Source organism: Amblyomma americanum, chromosome 6 (assembly GCF_052857255.1).
Source record: "Amblyomma americanum isolate KBUSLIRL-KWMA chromosome 6, ASM5285725v1, whole genome shotgun sequence".
Lineage (NCBI taxonomy): Eukaryota > Metazoa > Arthropoda > Arachnida > Ixodida > Ixodidae > Amblyomma > Amblyomma americanum.
This window is the reverse complement of record NC_135502.1, coordinates 31162403-31183545: the sequence shown is the minus strand read 5'-3', so window position 1 is coordinate 31183545 and position 21143 is coordinate 31162403. Positions and strand designations below refer to the sequence as shown.

At 46.5% G+C, this 21143-nt stretch overlaps 3 protein-coding genes across 4 annotated transcripts in view; 1 reads left to right on the top strand and 2 right to left on the bottom strand.

Moving 5' to 3' along the window:
- The window catches only part of LOC144136560 (acyl-CoA-binding domain-containing protein 5-like), a 31802-nt gene extending 31313 nt beyond the window's left edge, over positions 1-489 (bottom strand). For both annotated transcript variants that reach the window (XM_077668960.1, XM_077668961.1), the window contains exon 1: positions 272-489. In XM_077668960.1, coding sequence (XP_077525086.1) covers positions 272-332 — 61 coding nt within the window. In that variant the 5' untranslated portion in view covers positions 333-489. The remainder of the gene's footprint in view (positions 1-271) is intronic.
- LOC144136561 (protein CDV3 homolog) lies at positions 471-11540 on the top strand. Its single transcript, XM_077668962.1, has 5 exons — positions 471-1031; positions 1339-1418; positions 2949-3121; positions 6860-7037; positions 9553-11540. Exons 1-5 carry the CDS (start codon positions 831-833, stop codon positions 9683-9685), a joined length of 765 nt encoding a protein of 254 aa, XP_077525088.1. The 5' UTR covers positions 471-830; the 3' UTR covers positions 9686-11540.
- An 8908-nt stretch (positions 11541-20448) lies between these two features.
- The window catches only part of LOC144136558 (uncharacterized), a 63407-nt gene continuing 62712 nt past the window's right edge, over positions 20449-21143 (bottom strand). Inside the window, 1 exon segment of the mRNA XM_077668958.1 lies at positions 20449-20694. Within this exon segment, the coding sequence (XP_077525084.1) occupies positions 20596-20694 (99 nt within the window). The 3' untranslated portion in view covers positions 20449-20595.

The following is a 21143-nucleotide window of genomic DNA, read 5'->3' as shown; positions in this document are numbered from 1 at the left end:
ATAAACACCGTCAAGGAAACACGGCTCCGATATGTTCGACTGCGCGATACTACTTTCCTCGTTCCTACACTGCGCTTTTCGTTGGCCACAGCGTGCTAAAATATACCGCAGTGGTTGCACACTCAACGCAAGTACAGATATCACTAGTAAAGGGGCTCACTGAAGATGCGCACGAAGTCTTGCAGATATTTTATTATTGGTTTAGTTTTCCTCAATGTCTCATGGACAGGTTCTAAATGGGTTACGCGCAAGTGGTACCATCTTTGCTTACCGTTCTTTGGAAGGCCCCGGATCACTTCGACAGCTGCGTTAAACCTTTCTTCCGTCGTCATAGTGGTGAACGGAAGCGAAACGACGCGAAACTATAACGCATGAGGTGTGTTTACACAGCAGCCAAGTACGGATTGCCTTGAGAACTCGTTTACAACGATAGCTACTTGTCAGATAGCCTGTGGGAGATTTCCCCGTTTGGTGGCCGTTGGTCGCGCCAGCTGATGGCGCCACGATCGCCGGTTTTCTGAGAATTTTATTAAATTATAATAGTAACTCACAATTTTTGAGTTTGCAAGGCGCAATTTTTTTACACGTTTCAATATGGCTGCAGATGGGTAGATTACGTCTGAATGCGCATTGAAACTTAACCGGATCAAACTGGTTCACGTTTTCTGCGCACCCAGGCCGCCGGACGGGATCTAATATGGTGGCGTAGTGAATGCATGGTACACGTTGCGAGGTCTGGTCTGTCCGACTTGTGGCTATTTATTATTGAACTTTAAGTATTCTCCTTTTTTGTGAGTCGAAATCCCTTGCTCGGCATCTACAGCATCACGATGGCGGACTCCAGTTTAGACCAGTTTTTCGCGAAGAAAGACAAAAGCAAGAAAAAGACTAAGGGGAAAATGACTTCCGAACAAATCGCCAAGAAAATGGAAGATAGTGGTAAGAGTGCCGAGAAGAGCCTCAAAAAGGACAAGGACAAGCAAGAGAACTCGTCGGGAAAGCTGTCCGTCACAATCCCTTCGCTTGCTCAGGTAGGTGAAATGCTGGCGCATGACCATACGGCGGTGCCGGTTTTGCCGTGACCTCGCTTCAACTCAGGCTTCCTGACATTCCCTTCGGTGCCGCACGAACGTGCTTTCTCACGAGAAGCGTCGTGTAGTAAGCCCATCGTGCGTGCATTGAATAGGAGGCCTAGTCTTTGCGGCTAGACAGTCCAACTGCGCCATTGCGATAACTGTGGTGCGTCTGTGATGCCTTTATTGCGGCAGGGCATACTACGTGCGAGCAGCAATCCTAATTCTCATCGTTGTCTATTTTTGCACGTGTCGGCTGTCGCAGGGCGAAGAGGAGTGGAATGACTTCGAAGAGGAAAAAGAAGTAGATTACAGCGGACTGCGGATTCAAGCTCTGACAATTGCGTAAGTGTGCGGGCCTCCTCTAACGCCAAGTGTATAGCATTCGTTCATTGGCTAACTTGACGGCACGTTGCGTGGCTTTTGTCGAGTCATGCCGTTGTTTAGCGGTTGACGTGCAATACAAGTGTATGCAGGTGTTTTACGGTGCACCAGATTTCACTTTTGTGTGCTGTTCAGTCTTGTTTTTCATGGCGGGCATCATTAGCATATTAACGCCCCGAAACGTGACTTTGCAGCTTTCTCGGATGAGCAGCATCATCATTGTAAATGTTTTAAGGCCCTGCTTGGGTAAAGGTTGCCTCTTATAGCACACAAGCTTTGCATTAAATAACACATTGGCGACTTTTTGAATGCATCTTGCTGAAAGCTGGGTGTTTCTCATTCTGTTCACTAGCTGGCGTTTTAGCATAAATGTGCTTAACTGAGAGGTGTGTTGCTCAGCGATATGACTATGCCTGCTGTATCTGCATCAGTCTTTTCCGTGTGGCCTATGCATCAGGAAATTTACACAGGCAGCAAAGCTTCCGACGTATCACTCCTTTAATGACAATTGGACATTGAAGGTTGCAAATACCCAGCTATTTAAAAAGTGACAATAAAAATGCCATCCCCATATAGTTCTTGTTTGTTGTCAGAAGTATGTGTGTACAGGTTGCTTACAAAAAAAAGACGGTGAGATGCTAGAAGTGTGTGGAAAATCCAAGCCTTTTAGAAATTATGCTTTGTTCGTACCTCTTATTTTCAATGCATGACAACTTTGTTTTCGACACCAATGACATATGTGCATAGCTGCACAAAATGCATTGTTTTTGCTTCAGTGCACTGCGAACCAGTCGAAACTGTGTCTTTGCCAAAAGCTTAGGGACTAGGAAAATGGAGTGTCTGTCTGTTTGTGTACATCTGTAATTTTCAGAGGTGCTTTCAGTTACATGTTCGGTTACTTCTCTCGTGTGATGTCACACAGCAGTTGAAATGTGCTTGGCCCGAATAATTGGCTCTGGTGGGCAATTAGCATAGGTGCATTTATGCCACATTTATTTTAGTTTCTTGGACTGCTTAGTTCTCCATTGGGCCATGTGGTGGAGCCCCAGTAGCAATCCTTGGCACTTCATTACACTCTTGAAGAGGTGAGGAGAAACATTCTACTCACCGTACGGAAATTTGGATACTGGCTGCACTGCAGGGCAGTCGCACTGGCGCAGGAACCTTTATCCGGAACTTGCAATACACCTTCAGTGTTTCAAAGATAAAGCACCAACTAGCGTGAGTCCTTGTTATTTTGAGACCAGAAGTCTATTGACCCTGACTTGGCTCCAAAACCTGTTCATCGCAGTCACACTTCAGTGAATACTTAGTGATCTCTCTTCAACGCAGTCAAGTTGCAACTTGTCTTGAATTTTGCTTTGTGAAACAGTTCTTCGCATGCTGAAGTCTGCATGTATGTGGGGTTTAGAAGAGTTTGGAAAGGGGCTTGGCCGTCGGACTACGTTCTCTTTTGTGCAATATTGAGTTGAGCCTTTGTGATGCATGCAGGGAGAAAGAGAAGGAGGAGGAGGCAGCACGGGAGCAGCAAGATGAAGACGGCGAGGACTCCCAGCAGGCAGGTGACCAGCAGTCAGGGCCCTGGAAGGTGCAGCAGGCCCCCCCTGCGGCGGCACCACCTTCACCACCACCAGAACCCGAGCCACAAGCACCACCACCACCAGGTTATTATTTGTTGCTATAAGGCCCCGGGTAGCATGTAACATCTGCGTTCCATGTTTTGTGTTCCGTGCCCTTCGTGTTTCGCTGAAGTAACACCATGATTGCACCATTATCGGGTGTCAGCCAATGACAGCAAGCATGGGGCATGGCGTCACTTCAGCTGTTGATGAAGGGCAAGAAAAACTAACAGAATGGAATAAAATCGGTACCCGAATTGTTATATTATCCCATTCCAGGTGTATTGACACCACAAATAGTAGTGGGCGTCTGGAGTGAGTGGCTTGTATTGCAAGAGAGTCTGTCGCACTAAGGTGAAGACTACAGTGGACAGCCATTGAGCTTTTCATATCCAGAGCCTTGTGCATGAGTCGCTCAGTGTAGTTGGCACTAAACAGTTAGTGCGGCAAAAATTGTAAGTGGGTGGGAGGGGCTGAGAAAAATCTGTGGGCCAAGCTATGAAGTTTTTCAGGGATGTCATGTGGCACCTGTGTGCTGCCTTCGGTTGTCGGCTGAGCCTGGCTTTCTTTGACAATTTCTGACCCACCGTGGCAGCTCAGTGGTCATGGCATTCGCCTTTTGTGTGAAATTTTTGTTTAAATTGCCAGTTTGATATGTCCAAGTTTTGGTTTAATGTAGTAGAATGTTGTTGTGGTCTAGTGGTTAATTTCAGTAAAAGGTAGGACTGCGCAAATAGGACAGAAGGCATGAAAACAAAAATGACACCACAGGCACCATGGTATCGTTTTCCTTTCTCCTGTCCTGTCTTATTCACGCCATCCTACCTTTTATATTTTATTTAATTCATGTAATGCTAGATTGGGAGGTTGGGAGGCATTGAGTATGGGGTGTTGATAGCAAGCTGATTAGTTTGATCTGATAGCATTCACTTATATTATTTGTCTGGGGTCAGTAATCTTTAGGTCAGTTTAGCTTTTCATATAGAAGTACCATATTTACATGAATGTGACTAGTTTTTTTTCCTTAGCTGCTCAGTTTCAGAACACATCTCACATTATATTCAGTACCAAGGAACAGATGTAACACTGTTTTCTTATTGCTGCTCTTCAAGACAGTAAGCAGCAAAGGATGGGTATGAGAGCAGAGAGTGTTTGGTAGCTGTCTGCTCCAGCTGTAGTTGTTCATCCTTCAATCGGTTTCAAAGCAGCAACGTACTCTTTCATTTCCCTCTACTCTGTTGCTGAATAGCTTTCAGTGTGTTCATGTTCAGATGCAAGATCTATGGTTCTGGCCTCTCTCAACTCCACAAGCCTAGAAAACTTCGCTATTCTACCTCGTTTCAACATCTTGTACAGCTCGAAGCAGAGGCTTGTTTAGTTTTTTTCTGGCAACAATTCAGTCTGTCATGTGACTTTGGGCTGTGCTTGTAATGCCTAACAATGGCTCTTGCTTCTTACAAAGCACGGAAAGGCCTGGAGTCATTTCCTTGGCATCGTTGATAGCCAGCTGCAAGGTGTGGGCAAAATAAGTTCTTTCATAGCCAGCTGCAAGGTGTGGGCAAAATAAGTTCTTTCAAACCAAGAAAGAGCACGTGTGGCTGCCCTGATATTGTGCGCATTGTCATTCACCACATAAATTGCAAAACTGTTCTCTGGAATGTCCCATTCAGCAACAAGACCTTCAAGAGTTAAAGCAATTCTAGTTTCTGCGTGCTTCCCGGAAAGTGACGGGTGCTCAGGTTGTACCATGTCAGCTTGAACAGAGGGTCCAGGAAGTGGCATGTCAGGCTGATGTCGCTTTCATTTGCTCTTGATGTCCAAATGTCACTGTGAATGCAAGTGATGCCACGCCATCCTCAAATGCTTTTTGCAGCTCCAGACGAATCCACTCCCTAGTGTCATCGTACAACTTGGACACCAGTGTACGAGACAGCATTGTTCTTGATGGTGGCTAATAACCAGGAATTGCCTCATTCAACAAGTCCTTGAAACCATGATCTTCGACAATCGCATATGGCTGGAAGTCGAGTGCCATCATTCTGGCAATCTTTAGGTCCAAGGTCTGCCGTTAAGATTCCAGCAACGCCATATTTCTTGCCAGCACATCAGCGATGCTAGGCTGAGTGGTATCCACCTTTGCTTTAACAGTAGCTTGAAACTCCTCCACATACAATTTTTTGTGCCGTTTCAAATGGTTAATGAGAGTGGTGGTTGTTGCCGTTGATGTCTTCAGCATCTTTTTGCATGACAGGCAGACTGCTTCAGATTGGGAAACTTTTTTCAGAAAAGTTCCAAATCGCGCTTCTTGTGCTCACGGCCAGGTGCGGACTCGTTTGAGGCTGTTCCAGTGTTTCCACCATGACATTGAGGCGAGCGCACTCAACCCAAGATGTGAAAACGAAAGTACGGCGCACGACACCACTCAGCGTTTCTCCAGGCATTCCGTAGAGCTAGCCTGCATGGTCAAAGGCGTGAAAACGAAAGTAGTGCATTCATAGAGCACATAGGCTTCGCGCGAGACTCCCAGGGCTAGTGTGCACAGCCAAACACATGAAGATGAAAGTATACGTCGCGTGACGGCAGGCATGGGTGCACTCGTAAAGCTAGCCCGCACAGCCAAAGGCGTGAAAATGAAAGCATGTTGTCACAACAGTGCACATTGTTCCCCGCGGGAGTCTGTAGAGCTAGCACAGCCAAAGGCTCACGTGAAGACGGAAGTAGCTGCTAGCCGCTGTGCAGTTTTGTATTGTTAGGCATGGGACTAGGGAGCTTCAATATTCGGCCATTTTTAGGGCGCTGCTCACAAAATTTTTTTTCACCGGCTGATTTTGTGGCTCCGCGACGTTATCTGAAAAGGCCATATTTTTGAATGTATAGGCCATGAGGTTTTACTTTGGCTGAAAGTTTAGTTCTGCATGCAGCATTGAAGACTGCATGAGCATTGTGAAACAAAAGGGCATCTCCAGCTATACAGTAGTACTCACCACCCTGCACGGGACTTGGTAGACTCCGCGACCTCTGCACATTTCGTTCTTGTCACTGACTGATTAAGCAAATTTATATTTGGTATTTCAACAAGAAGCGATAGGTGTGCAACAAATTTGAGTTTGTGATGCGCGAGTGCTAGTGTTTGTGCCAGCGTGCAGCGGCTCTGCCAGCTTGGCAATAATGAGCAAAAGCCTTGAGGAAAATGTTTCTACACATAGCATCATTTCGTGCCGATCAAAAATTATATGTGGCTTCGTATTTGAGCCCGCGCGTCTTCTACGCTGTTGTGCTTGCATTGAGGCACCCACCAACTACAGACAGGTCCTGTGCTTCTTGCTAATCTACACTGTTTCTTATCACTGCGCACTGAGCTGACGCCTCGAAACCAACCTCAGCTTACTGTGACGGCCGTCAACCTTTTTGGTAAATGAGGTCTATCAAGGTTTGCGATGAGAGTCGGGTTAGTACGCATAGTTTAGAAGCGCTGCGATTTGGTTCGTGTTCGATTAGTGTGAATAGTAAAGGTGCGGTGTGGATTGAATCGAATAGCAAATGCTATTAAAAAAATATTCGCAAGTTCGAATATTCGCACATTCCGTACCAAATAGGTATCAACGCATCAGGCCTTATGATCAGCCTGTCAATTTTTTCCTTTAGCTTGTGTCTGTACATGGTATCAAACCAAATAATGTTGACAATACCCTGCATCATGCCTGTGAAATATGGCTGATAGCCTTCTGCAGAGTGTGTAGACTTGCTCTGTGAACACTGCCTAATGTTCTTCCATCTTTGCAGAACCTGAGCCCAAAGAACCGACCCGCAGCACGTACCGGCCACCACACCTGCGCTCAGGCGCCGCCCTGCGCAACCCAGCACCACAGGGGACCCGGCGACCTGTGCGCCAAAACTACGACTTCACCAGTGAGGAGCAGTTCCCCACACTGGGGGCTGCCATTGATGCCAAGGCACCAAGGTGAGCAAACTTGCTGCAAGTGTCTTCACTGGCCATCTTAGCTGTAATTTATGGTAACACTTAGTGTTCATTAATTCATACTTTTTGCATTATTGGCCAGTAGTGTGAATCATCTGAAATTACAAAGTACTTAGCTAATATTGGACTTCAAAATTATTTTGAGATTCCGCTGTGGCATTTTATACATTCCTGCCTTGAATCATGTATATGGTGTCATGAGAAACTACCGGTTTGCGGGGAAGCCTGACTTTTTCCCCCCGATTGTGCCACCCCTAGAGAATTTTCTAGAAAATTGGGTTAAACCTGACTTATTCCTGAAAACTGCTCTTTAGACATGCATTTTGCTTCTGGAAACAGCCAAACTGATCAACCATGCAGGTACTAGCAGAAACCTTAAAACAATATGAAAAAAAGTTCTGAGCCAATTTGATGAATTCTTGAATTGTAAAAGTCATTCCCAACATTTACTCTCTGAAATTTGAAGAATCTAGAGCCTGAAGATGAAGGGTATACCGTATTTACTCGAATGTAATGCGAGTATTTTCCCAGATTTTTTTCCCCTTAAAATCCATGCTGGCGTTATAATCGAATACTGCGCTTCGATTGGCCTAAAGCAGTGCCGCGGTGCGGCCATTTCGAAGCAATTAGCTCGGTTTCCTCAGTTTTGCGACCTTATGTTGGCAACATGGGTACCACGGAAGCTATATCCTCGCCCATCCAAAGTCAAAGTGGCGTCCTCTGTCATTCCTTTGTGTCTGTTGCGATCACGCGCTCAACGAGTTTTGTTCTTGTGGCGTTGCTCATAGTGTGTTGATTTAGTGCACACGGTAGCAACGCATCGTGCTCATTACGTCGCTCGTTTTAAGAGAAAAGCGGTCCTGTTAGCTGAAGAGGTCGGGAATTCTTCGGCAGCTCAAAGGCTTGACCTCAACGAGTCACCCATCCGCGGGAGGCGGCTGCAGCGGGAGGGGCTTTTTAAATGTGAGCCCTACCGCAAAAGATTTCGTGTGCCTCGCCACGGCCACCACATCAAGCTGGAGAAAAAAGTGGCAGACTTTATTATTGAGCAGCACAACCGTGTCATGGGGGTCAGTGTTGAGCTGATCCGTTGGAAAGCTAGAGACGTTGCTCGGGAGATGGGTATACCCTCAGAGGAGTTTTGAGCATCTCATGGGTAGCCCCAAAGGTTCATGAAGAGGAATGGATTCTTTCTGCGGCGAACAACATCAATACAGCAGAGGTGACCGGGAGGCTTCGAAAAAAAGCGAGAGGAATTTCAGCGCTATGTGATCAACTTGTGCCGTTCTTCAAATATGCCATTGGGGCATATTGGTAACGCCGACCAGACCACGGTATATCTGGACATGCCGATGACCACAACTGTTCACACTGCCACAACTGCCCAAGAAGTCCGTATTAGGACCACTGGGAACGAAAAAACGAGATTGACAGTGATGCTGGCATGCCTAGCAGATGGCTACAAGCTGCCACTATACATAATATTTCGGTGCAAGACTATGCTGAAGAAGTTGTTCTCGAGGAACGTAATCGTCCGTTGCCAGGAGAAGGGGTGGATGAAGGCATCGCTGGTGCTCGACTGGATAAAAGCCGTGTGGTGCCATCGACCAGGTGCGCTTCTTCACCCAGCATCAGTCCTGGTGTTGGATTCCTTTCGCGGCCATCTGACTTCTGATGTGAAGAAGCTGCACAATACAAAAACTCACCTTGTCGTTATTCCTGGAGGCATGACCTCTGTGCTGCAGCCCCTGGACGTCTGAATAAACCGTTCAAGGACAGGGTGCAAAAAACTGTTCGATTGGATCCGGGAAGATCAGGCTCTGGCGCCCTCTGGCAGAATCGAGCGGCCGTGCACTTTTCAGATCGCCGAGTGGGTGTCTGCTGCGTGCTACAGCCTGCCTCACGACATAGTTGTTCGTTCTTTCAAAAAGTGCTGCATATCAAATGACCTCGATGGCACTAAGGATGGCATCGTCTGGGAGGTCGACAGCGAAAAGGACTTCGTGTTCGAGAACTCTGCCTCCGAAAGCGAGGAAGATGAAGAAGCATGTTGGCCACGATGTCTATTAAAGGTACCTTGTTATGCATCCATAAGCCTCTCGTTACATTCGTGGTTTTATTTTTTCCCACTGGGCAGCATATAAACTCGCCCCTCGCGTTAGTTTACGCGGTCACGTTGCATTGTGTGGTTGTCAGGCGGTGAGCAGAAATATCCTGTCATTGGTCTAGTTTACATTTCGCCTCCTATTCAGGTATTGAAGCTGATTGTGTTCAAGTTACCCAGCACTGTCTAGTAGCTTTTAGCCAAAGAAGCAGCCAGCTCTGTGATTCTGTACAAAGAAAGCAAAATTTTGAAAAGAATTTTGGAATTGCATTGTAACATGTCGGGGCCATAAAACATTTCAAGAACCGCCCATGCCAGCAAGAATTGTAAATTATTTGAGCTTGAGTTATTTCAAGTAACTTTCATGCCTTTTGTTGCGATTCACTGCTGCAGGCGTGAGTATGCAGATCACTCCTTCACATCAGTCAAGCATGGCCTTAGGAACCGAGAAGATCCCTCGCAGCACCACCTACAGCTTGACCTGGAGAACAAGTATTCCGCCCTACATCAAACTGATGGAAACTAGGAAACTGTTCTGCGCACCATTTGTTGCCAACGGGAGGATGGCTAACGTGTTCCGTTTGGCCACCTTCACCGGCCGCGAGGACTACTGCACCACGTGACTTTACTTGCTTCCCTCTGAGTGAACGGACAGAGGGAAGTGAGACGATGTTGCCCCTCTTCTCCTTGCTTTTTTTTTTCGTCCCTTAACTCGTGATTTCTGCCTCATATCCTTCTCTGTAACCCATGGTTGCCTGCCTCTCCAAAGGTGTTGCTTGGTTTTTAGGTCTCACCATGCCTCTGTTGGAATTTTTTTTTTCTTTTTTTTATGGCCTCTAGCCCTGGACCACAGACGCAAACCATCTCTCAGCAGTTGTGGAAATGGCGTGTGTGTATCTCGACAGTAACCAGCTGTGCCCTGTGCTGAATGCAGGGGTGCAGCTCTCTCGCACAACATTGCTGCTTGTTGTGGCATATTTTTAAAGTGTCAAAGTTTGCGTGGAAACTGGTGGTGTGTGGTGAAGCTTTAGTTGGGGTGGGTGCCATCGTTTTGCTGGGAAAGACTCGTGCACTTGCCGGGCCAAAGTGGTGACCCTCCTATCCACGCTCCCTTGTCCTCTGTGGGCAGTACTGGTCCCTCCATGTGTTGTTCCAAGTCTGTACATGTTTTCTTTGTGCTGCAGACTTGGAAGGTTGAAAGATGTTAGACGAGGACAGTGAGGACCTGGCATGCGGGAGCTTCCCGTGCTCTTGCGTTTTGAATGTAAGGAAGTTTGAGTGTAGCGCACAAAGGTCGAGATAGGGTTGCATGCATGTAACGACGCACAATGGCTCCTGCCTCTTCCTCTTTTTGTGTTTAAGACTGATTTTAGTGATGTTCAAGTAGTTTGGATGCTGCCACAACGTCATTCTTGATGAGAATCATGAACTTGAAAGTGAGTGGACCAAGACTCTGCCCCACCCTAGCATGCTCCCAAGAGGAGAAACTCGAGAAGGGCTATAAAGCCAACACAGCATAACAACATTGTGATATGTAGCCTAGACTGTAGCTCAGACATCAAGACCACGTGCAGGTTCTGTGAAGTGATGTTGCTTATAGCAAGGAGAGAGGCAGAAAGTTTGTGTAACTTCTCTCTCTCTTTTTTTTTGCTTCTGTCACTACAGCAGTGTGCCTACATTGGCATTACTCTACCCTCGAGGCACCGAGTATTCTTGGTCTCGCCATGTAAGGAATTATAAAGGTGATGCAACTTGGGTGTGCACAGTGTGGTGGGTGTGTCTTGGAAAATGTCTTCTCAGAACATGCGTCCTGCAATACGCACATTATGCATTGAGAGTTTGTAATTTTATTGTCTCAGGTATGGTTTCTCCCAAATGTTTTGCAGTTTATAAAGATTAGGATGAATGGGCTGCGCCATGTTCAGAACAGGGAAGCAGTATGACTTAGCTTTGAATTTTACTAAGAATGTAATGTAAGAGGAGAAAACTGGGAGCTTTTATTTTATGAACTGGTCTTGTTGAGAAGGTGGCTTAGGTTGTTGGAAGTGGAACTTGTCGATGTTTGATCGTGTTAATATCTGTTAGGTAAAGACTTGGAAAGCACAGGTCTTGGCAGTGCTAAGTGTGAAGGAGTGTATTGCTAACCACTGACACAAATCCTCAACCAAGCAGGAAAGTCTGAGTGGATACAGAAGCTATCGGAACACTTCACTGCAGGTGACATTGCTTTGATGAAATTGTCAAAAAATGGTGTGGCAGTCGAGATAACTGCTGGCAGATTTTTGTATTGGAAGCTCTGTACACACTCATATTAATATTTTATGCAATGTTTCCTTCATGATGTAGGTGTTATGAAAGTAAAAAGAATTATGCTTCAGTCAGACTTGGTGTCCTTTTGTTGCTGTTGTGTTGCATCATTAAAATAGTTCATGATCTTTAGGTTTGACTACTGTTACACTGGTTAGTCATGTAGTCGAAATCAAGAGGAAGTAATGGGCTTGGGCAGGGCATGTAGTGGGAAGGCAAATAACCCATTGCCCTTAATGTTGAAGATTTGCTTACAGCACATCTGGGAAGAATCTGCCTTAGCAAGAGTAGTGCCCATGTCGCATGAGTTTTAAAGGCCTTTTAACTCGTGCTATATTCAACTGAAGGATGGAGAGTTTGTGTAGTTTCAGTAGCGGGGTGCCTGTGGGCATGCGAAAAATGCGAGTGCCCCTTGGGTTTTTGGACATACTTTGTATTAGTGGGCGACGTTCATCCTAAACCGGCGAAACAGTTGGTTTATTGGGGTTTAGCGTCCCACTGGCGAGTACAGTAGTTATATATGGGGAGGGCCGAAAAAATTCTACATATATGATGGATGCATCTCAGCACTTCTATATGTAAGTGCAAATGGCAAAGTTATAAAACGTAGATGTTAATGGCGCAAAAACGATGCTCTTTGAGACTTATTCCACGGCCGCTTGATCGTTGTGCTTATTCTAACGATGTTTGAAAGAGATCAGGCGACCCTGAATTATCACATCCGCCTTCCCCCTTTTTTGCAGGATTTGTCTAAAGGGAGGTGGAATTGCCTATGGAACATTTCTGAGTTAAGCACATTAGGCAGTAACGATCGAAAGATAGAATGGTATTGTCTCCAGGGATTCTTTTTAAGAGAAAGTTTTTACTTCATGCAGTACCATTTACGAGCACCCTGACTTCACACATAGGACTATAGACACTTAGTAATACTTGTTGGGGAGCTATTTGGTGCACATTTCCGGGTAGTATTTGCCTACAGCCACTAAATATAATTTATAATTGAATTTCTTCTCTCTTGCTGTTTCAGTTTCATTGATAGAATGACGACTGTGACATCAAGTTGATGTTTTGGTCACGTGATCCACTATAAAAACTGGTATAATTGCTGATGTGTAGTTTTGATTCACTCTGACATTTAATCCAGCCTCTTCCAAGACTTGGAATGACAAAAACTGATTTGTCAGTGATTATATTAGTTTTTCTAGTGCATCACGTGACCAAAACATAAACCTGACGTTGCAGTCGTTGTTCGGTCAATCAAACCGAAACAGCATCTGGAAGAAATTAAATTATAAATTATTTAGAGGTTGTACACGAATATCATAGGGTGCTCAGTGTGTGCAAATTTCTAACGCATTGTTCGAAAGAAGAAAACACGCAAGCAAAAATTTGGTGTCTATATAGTCCTTTAAACGTTAGCAGTAAACCTTTGTGTGTACAAAACCGGGTATTTCAGTGAACAGTTTCAAAAATTCTTAGTATAGACTTTTGGTGAAAAAAGAAAACGTATACAGGATGAAACTCTCAGCTGTGGCAGATGCCACTGATTGCAGAAAATGTGCCAATTAGCTAGATAACAAAAACCCAATAATCAACTTTTTAATTAATGAAGTTGGGCGATTGTTGCCAACGACGAGTTAGTAGCCATGGAGAAGACGACGTCATATAAGTTTTTAAAGCGAATAAAAATTCGTTTTCTAAAGCACTGCAGCGCGAGAAAATCGTTTTTTTTTTTTTCGCATCAAACCAAAACTTGGAGCCGAAAGTCTAGTGCAGACGCAACGTCCTCTGGTGACGTATTGCGGCGACCAATTTTAAATTGATTTATTTTCCCTGGCTAGCAAGCCCCGACGGTGAGCTTAGAACGCAGCCCGCGCTATCTTTTGCTTCTTCGCTTGGCGCAAGAAAAATGCTAGCCATCGCCAACTACGCGGCCGTCGATTTTGAGGACCCTCATAGGCACTGGTCTTGGTCTTGCCTATGATAATGATGATGCCCTCAGGCCTAATGGCACATACAGTTATCCCCGGAAGCAGGCTTTCTTTTCTTTCGCATCACGCCAGCTTCGTTAAAGGAATAAACCCACGCTTCTGTGTAGCGGTGCCGGTTATTGACATGCATTGTGTAATTTCTGTTAATCATTTATTTTTTGAAGCGAAAAGCTTCACTACGCTAGGTAAAGCAGTCGTCGCGTAGGCCGCAGAATGACCTTGAACGACCTTCAGCCCAACCACGTTAGCCGTGTATGACCATATGTTGTGCAGTTATGGTGTCGAACCGTTGTTTATACTGTATCAGCTTGACAGCTAAAATAAACGAGAATGACTCCGTGGCTGAAAACTTTTTGGCATTGTAGCACGTTGTTTCTTACCAGATGCCTCAATTCTGTTGCCGCTTGCGAAAGGAGGCGCGTCTCATTCGTCGTAAGTGGTAGCCCATGATTAGGAACTTTTGACCAAAGGTGTTTAGCAATCACGAGTCGTAGAACTAACACGAATGAGTAAAATTGTAATTTCAATGTTTCAGTTGGTTGCAGACCGATTCGGGCACTCTCCCACGAAATGAATATTATTTGGGACGACAACACAAAATGTTTACCTGATGTGCTCAAATTGCTTTCCCTCCATTGCGATGTACAGAAGAAGGCGGCCTTTCATGTCACTCAGCAGATAAAAGCATCTGTCAAGGAGTATTTTCAGTTGATATTCTTACACGTCACTTCAGATGTTCAAGGTTGGCTGGTTCCTTCTTGAGACCTCATTTTTATCATATCCGCAGAGGAAGAATTTTAAGGCCGATAAATCGGGCGACCTATAGCTAGGAGGCCAGGCTGTTGTTCTACCACGCCCAATAGATTGGTTGGGAAAGAAGTCGTCGCCGATCCAATGAAGAAAGCTGCTGCAGGGCTCCATCATGTTGGAACTGTGATAAGCCGAGTCGGGAACATTTCCCGGCCACGAGTGAAAGACAACACGCCAGTCGAGGGCATACCACGCACTGGCTAGCCCAGTCGTGCGTGCCTTTTTATTTACCGACGCGGTGGCGCCTCCCAGTGATCAATAACATCACCCTTAAGTTAATAAAAAAAAAACAATTATAAGGTGATTAAGTGTAACAATGGCAGCACTTGAGTTATGGGGAGTAGCGCTGTACAGGCCGACGAACCCTGGTGCCCCGTCGGGGAGGCGTGGTGACAGGTGTTTGACGAGGGGACGCTGTACCTTCTGCAGCCCTTGGCTGCCTTGGTTCCTCGGTCGATACCCCTGGACAGGAGATTTCAGAACTCTGATCTCTGGATATGCTGGGACTGGGCCCAGGAACGTCAGGGTCCGTGACTGTGCTGGACGGTGGGTTATGCTCAACCTGGGATAGCGGGTTTGCCTGCCGGAGATGATCTTGATGGCGCGTCCATCCGTCTTACCCCATTCTTCTTCAAGAATGTTGCATACAGGTCACTAATAAACGCTGGACCATTGTCGGACACCACAATGTCGGGTAACCTCTGGTTCGCAAACATGACTCTCAAGCATGCAATGGTAGCTTCTGCAGATGGCGAAGAAACTGGGAACACCTCAATTCATTTAGAAAATGCATGTACTGCAATGAAAAAATAAGTGTTCCGGTATGGCCCAGTATAGTCCACATGAAGTCTTGACCAGGGTCTGTCCGGGAACGGCCAGGGCATGACGGGTATTGGCCGTGATGCCCGCTGCTGCTTCTGGCACGTTGGGCACTCCTGGACGGCAGCAACGATATCGTCATCCATTGCAGGCCGCCATACATGGCTCCGCGCTACAACTTTCATCTTGGATATCCCTAGATGGTCCTCATGAAGCAGCCTCAAGACGTCGCCCTAGAGTGACGCAGGGACCAACACACGGTTGCCCCAGAGCACGCAGTTCGTTTGCATACTCATCTCGAAGAACCGTGTTTCATACGGTTTCCCCTCAGGCCCCATGTCCAGCTGGCGGCCAGTCCACAAGGCTTCCCTCACTCGCGAAACCACTGGATCTCGGGCAGTGGCGTCAGCAACAGCAGCTGACGACAGCGTTCGCGGGCATACTCCCGCCAGCATAAAGATGTCAGCAGGGCAGTCCGTGGAAAACTCTGTTGTGGGAAGTGGCAGGCGACTCAATCCGTCCGCATGCGGTATGTGGCTACCAGACCTGTAGCTTAGTCTATATAGGTACCCAGACAACAGCACGGCCCATCGTAGCACCATGGGAGAGCAAGACTCTGGGACAGGTCTGTCTGCTGCGAACAAACCTAGTAGTGGCTTGTGGTCAGTGACGGCTTCGAACGGACGACCCCTCAAGTACTGTCTGAACTTTTTGACCCAAAACACGAGCGCTAACGCTTCCTTGTCCAACTGGCTGCAGTTCTTTTCTGCAGCCGCCAGACTTCGAGACGCAAAAGCAATGGGACGTTCTTCCCCCGACGTCTCGTGCTGTGCCAAGACTGCCCCCAGCCTGTCAGGTGAGGCATCTCTGATCAGGACAGTCACGGACCCCGACATTCCTGGACCCAGTCCCGCTAGTTGTGATAAGCCGAGCCGGGAACATTTCCCGACCACGAGTGAAAGACAACGCGCCAGTCGAGGGCATACCACGCACTGGCTAGCCCAGTCATGCGTGCCTTTTTATTGACCGACGCGGTGGCGCCCTCCAGTGATCAATACCGTCACAGGAACCGTATTTTTTTTTCATCACAACCAATGGCAACTTTGAGGAAAATTCAGAGACGGCGCTCTTTAGAACCCAGTGGACCTAGGTGGCTTGAGCCACCGCCTGATTTAAAGGGTTCAGCCGTATCCATCCATCCATCCATCTGTACTTTCTTCCAGTTAGGTTTCCGTTAAGGAAATAAGGACAAACAATATGGCCGTTATGAATTCCGCACCAAACATTTGCTGACCATCTTACCTGGTGCTTGTGCTCACCTAGCCAGTGTGGGTTAGGGCGTTGTGCAAACTGGCGTTCGAATCTCTGCAAAATTGGGCCTCGTTAGTCCAAAGCACTCTGTGAAGGAATTTCATGTCTTTGTCGCAATCACGCACCACTTGCAAAAGTCGAGCTGTTTCTGACGGTCACTTGGTCTCAGCTCCCGGTGAAGACACGTGATATGGATGGCAGCTGTGTCTTGAAAGTGACCTCCAAGCTGCATCTGGGCTCTCTCCATATGTGCTGGCAATTTCCCTGGAGGTTGCTTCCGGCCTTACAAGATGTATGCCAGGATATCGATGTCAGTATCATCGGTAGCACTAGCTGGTCGCTTTCGTTTCTGAATATGGACTGATCCTGTGGTCCTAAATAGATTAAATATCGATATGAATGTGGCACGAGCCGGCACACGGCGGCCAGGATGTTGGACAGCACATAGTCTGAATGCCAGCTCCGCGTTCATTTGTGCGCTCACATGAGCGATCACAATCCTTCTCGGCAACGGAGCATTGGAGTTGCGCTGGCGCGGCCATTCTCACAACATTAACGCTGCAACGCTGAAGTTTTGGTCTTTACATGGGTGAGGTGACACTTCCACGCACTGAAGTAATTTGATACCCTAACGCTGCGCAACACACAAAAAAAAACAGCACCTCAACGGCAAACGTCAATGCTTTTTGTGAAGCTGACGCAAAAACCACAAGAACTACCTAATAGCGTACAGCCACTGCCGTGCTAGCTCTCCTTGTTTCATGGTCGAGACTGTTCTTTGTCTGATGCACTTCCTAACACGCAGAGATTATACACGAACAGTAGCCAAACCTGGTGACTAGATGAACGGACGATGACGCCTCACGTCTAGCCCGTCTGATAGTCACATCAAAAGTGACGGAGGCAAAGAAAGAGAACTGCATGCTGCGATAATCAGGGCTCTCAGAATCCACGGCCGTGTAGTTGACGATGACTAGCCTTTTTCTTGCGCCGAGCGCAGCAAAGGATAACGCTGCCCGCAAGCTGAGCCAGGCTGAGCGTCGAGGCACCCTAGTCGGTGAAATTACCGCTGACGTTTTGAATTAGCCCCGCAGTCATTACAACACGACACTAGTGGACGTTGCGTTTGAACTAGACTTCCGGCGCTCCTCATGCGCTGAGTTCCGATTTTGTGCGGAAAAAATAAAAGACGATTTTCTCGCACTGCATTAAGTCTTTAGAAAATGACTTCTTGTTCGCTTTAAGAACTGATACGGCATCGTCTTCTCCGTGGCTACGAACTCATTGGCAATAACCGCCAATCTTTGTTGATTAAAAGTTAATATGTAAGTGCATTTAGTTAATTAGGTAGCTAATTAGCATGTTTTTACAATTACTGACGTCCTCCGCAGCTGATAATTTCTTCTGGTAGGGGTTTTCTTTTTTTCTCAAAAAGTCTATTCTTAACAATTTCTGAAAGCGTCTGCTGAAGTACCGATTTATGTCGTTCAAAAACGAAAGGAGTCTTTCAAGGCTTCTTAAAAAGAGCACTATATTCTCCAAACAAAAATGTATTTTTGTAATTCCAGAATAGCGAAGGAAGTGAAAGGCTGTAGCCTTACTGGTTGCGGTCACCCGCTGCAGAGTTGCTCTTCGCTGTTGGTGCTGAATTCTCAGTTTATTCAGCATTTAAACCCACGAAGAAAGGACCACGTTCACACGTGCGAGACAATGTTGTGCTCGACCCTCCCAGCTTGGCAAAACTTTTCTAGTATTTCTTTCATACAGTCACATATTAGAAAGCTATTTTTGTTTCCTGTTACAATTAATCAGCAGAGTAACACAGCAACTTACGGGCCATGCTCCATTATTGACATCCGCTATTTCTTTAAATTGTATCCTACTGTATTAAGTGCCATGCTTTGTACCATTTACAACACAACGCTAGTTCGCTAGTCATTCCGGCAAATGACTGACTAGTTTAGGCATCAAGAAGCGAATCAGCTCGATATAGTACCTCATCGCGCTGAAGTTTCCATCCTTTGAGCTGTCTCTTTATACGGGATCGAGTTATCGCATGACTTGCTACAACTGAATGCCGTTTTTGGTGCGGGCTATGTTAATTGATTCTTAAGTCAAGACGACATGCACCATAAACATGTCACTTTCTTCATTTTACAGGCAATTAAGGGACTTGTGTTTCTCATTTCGTACAGCAATTTTTCGGACGACTAACACTCAAATATTTGCACCTCTTGCCACAGTTACACAAGAGCTTCATTGTTTGCTCCACTTAGTTTGTTTTTTTGTCAGAAAACGGAAGCAAGATAAATATTGTAGTTAATAAAAGCTACCCCGCCTCCCTGCTCAGTTGCAAGTTATTAGTTCGCATAAATCAATGGCGCTGGTAGCGCAATGGTGTTGACCGTAAAAATCAGAGACCAGCCTATCAAACGCAGAATCTTCTTTATTGTCTAATGGGTGTTTGATGACTTGTATTAAACAAATGAAATTATAACCATGAACTGACACAAGTAAAAGCAGATAAAAATGCAAACAACGCTACTGGATCTCACAGTCCATGCTTATTAGGGCACCAGTTAGACGAGCTTTCAAGCGCCCTATAGATGTCGACACATAAGCGTATAAAGACTCTTCACTCATCTCCCAGGTCTATCTTCTTGGCATAGCATACTGTCATTGTGACCAGGCTTTCTCGTTTGCTCACTGGGACGCTTACTCACCGTTCTTTTCAGTACATACACATACCGGGATCGAGATTCACATAAATTACGCGATAGTTAGGACTCGGGTTGCTACCTCCTGGTCATGGACTGAAGGTAGAGCATCAGTTAGATCACCCTGGGAAGTCACAGTCCACATCCACTCCTGAAAAAAGAAAAACATGCATGCACACACAAATCCACACTTACGAGCACACATACACGAATGCACAAACAGCCGTACTGTGTGTGCTTAGAGGGTAACGCGCACACAAACACACAACCACGCACACACACCACACACAAGGACATGTGGGAAACATGCGAAATAATTGTCAACCTCAAGCGTATACTGTTTACGGCGACACGTGGCCGGCCATTGCGAATTTCGCCGATTGTGCAGCGCAGAAGCGGCGTCTGTACACAGTCACCAAATCACTGCACACGAGCTATTGTTCAGTTAACTGTGTGCCACGGATGACAATGGGAGAAAAAACGATGCTGATGCTCTAGTCCTGAAGTTTTGCTCCGTCCTTTATAGATTACTGTTTTACCTATAATCTTGTTTCCTCAGCCTGGTGTCTTGAACACACTGACCTCGCGCTTCTGAATGTGTCTAACATAAAATCATTTTAGTCAACCAATGAGTTTTCGTAGTGCTTTAGCGGATGGCAAAAACAAACATCACCTGTTTTTCTTTTTTAGACGACATGGTACTAACGACTTGCTTTTTCTTGTTGACGAAGGAACAAAAGATGTGGCCCGTCACAAAAGTAGTCTCAGTTCTACAGTACGCAGGCTTTTGTGACAGTCCGGTACAATCACATACGGACTTGCTTGAGGCTCAATAGCTTGAAAATTGAACACTGAGCCGTCAATACTGCTGACGCTCGCAGTAGATAATTTTCAAGCAACAAGGGCATGTAAAATCTAATGTGTATCCGAAATCCGCAGTGTAGGCGCACGGTAAAACGTTCTCACACAAGAAAGAAAAGGAACAAGTGTGCACGTCACAACATGGCGGATCGCGGGGTTATCCCACTCTTCGAGAGATTGCAGCTAACGCACATGTCTCCGGCAGCTTCGCCACTTCGAAATCAGTTCCGCTAGCGCATCTGAAAATGACGTGTTCAGCCAAACCACTATATCCGCCATGGTGCAGAATTAACTGGCCTGCTTCACGTCCCGTTAAACTATGAGAGCATCTCTCGCCCAAATCCTGAACTGCGTCGTCGAGGCGATCGTGGATCACAAATACTACTCCGCAGCACCATTCGGTCGATAACGATGGCACTGTGTCCCGTCGGCGGTGGCGCTGCGCTCGCAAACAGTGCTTCGTAGGATCGTCCACCAGAGTCCCAGCTCGTTGTCAACGGAAGCACGCTTGGAATAATAATCCGCACGAGTTCGCACCAGCAGCACATGCGCAGAGCGATGCGCAGTCTCTGTTTCCTGCGCGACGCACATGCGGCGCATACTTGTAGGCAGTGTTTAGCTCAGGAATACATTGTGTGCATAGATGTCGTCTTGTAGTATGGCATGACCTGTCCGTACGTCTCTCTCTTCTGGGGCTCGTACTCGTACGGGTTGTGACTCTGCGAGGATGGAAACCGAAAATGGGTTGACTATTACGATTCTCCCTGGACTGAAACAGCACAGAAGAAAAAAGAAAAAGAACAAGCATAGGCGAAGGACGCTTGCCTTGTAGCAGCTAACCTAAGTGCTCTCGCGAAAAACCGCCTGGACTAGAGGTAGTTCAAGACCTCCGTCATGCGTACGCAGGTAACAGCTAGACCGCTCAGAGTACGCCTCGAAGTGGGAGCATGGTCCATTCGATAACAGAAAGGTACATTCTTTGTCAAAAATGTACAGCCCAAGGGGTTTGCTTCCATGCCGTGTAGCGGGGCTCTTTAGCACATTTAACAGTCCTAAGCATGGGAGGGTTGAGGATTTCAGTCATTCCTGCCTTTGTGAGATTAGGGTTCCTGAGTATGCAAGTGGAGCTGCACGCGCTGCAGGGCTCAGAAGCAAATCCCTTGGGCTG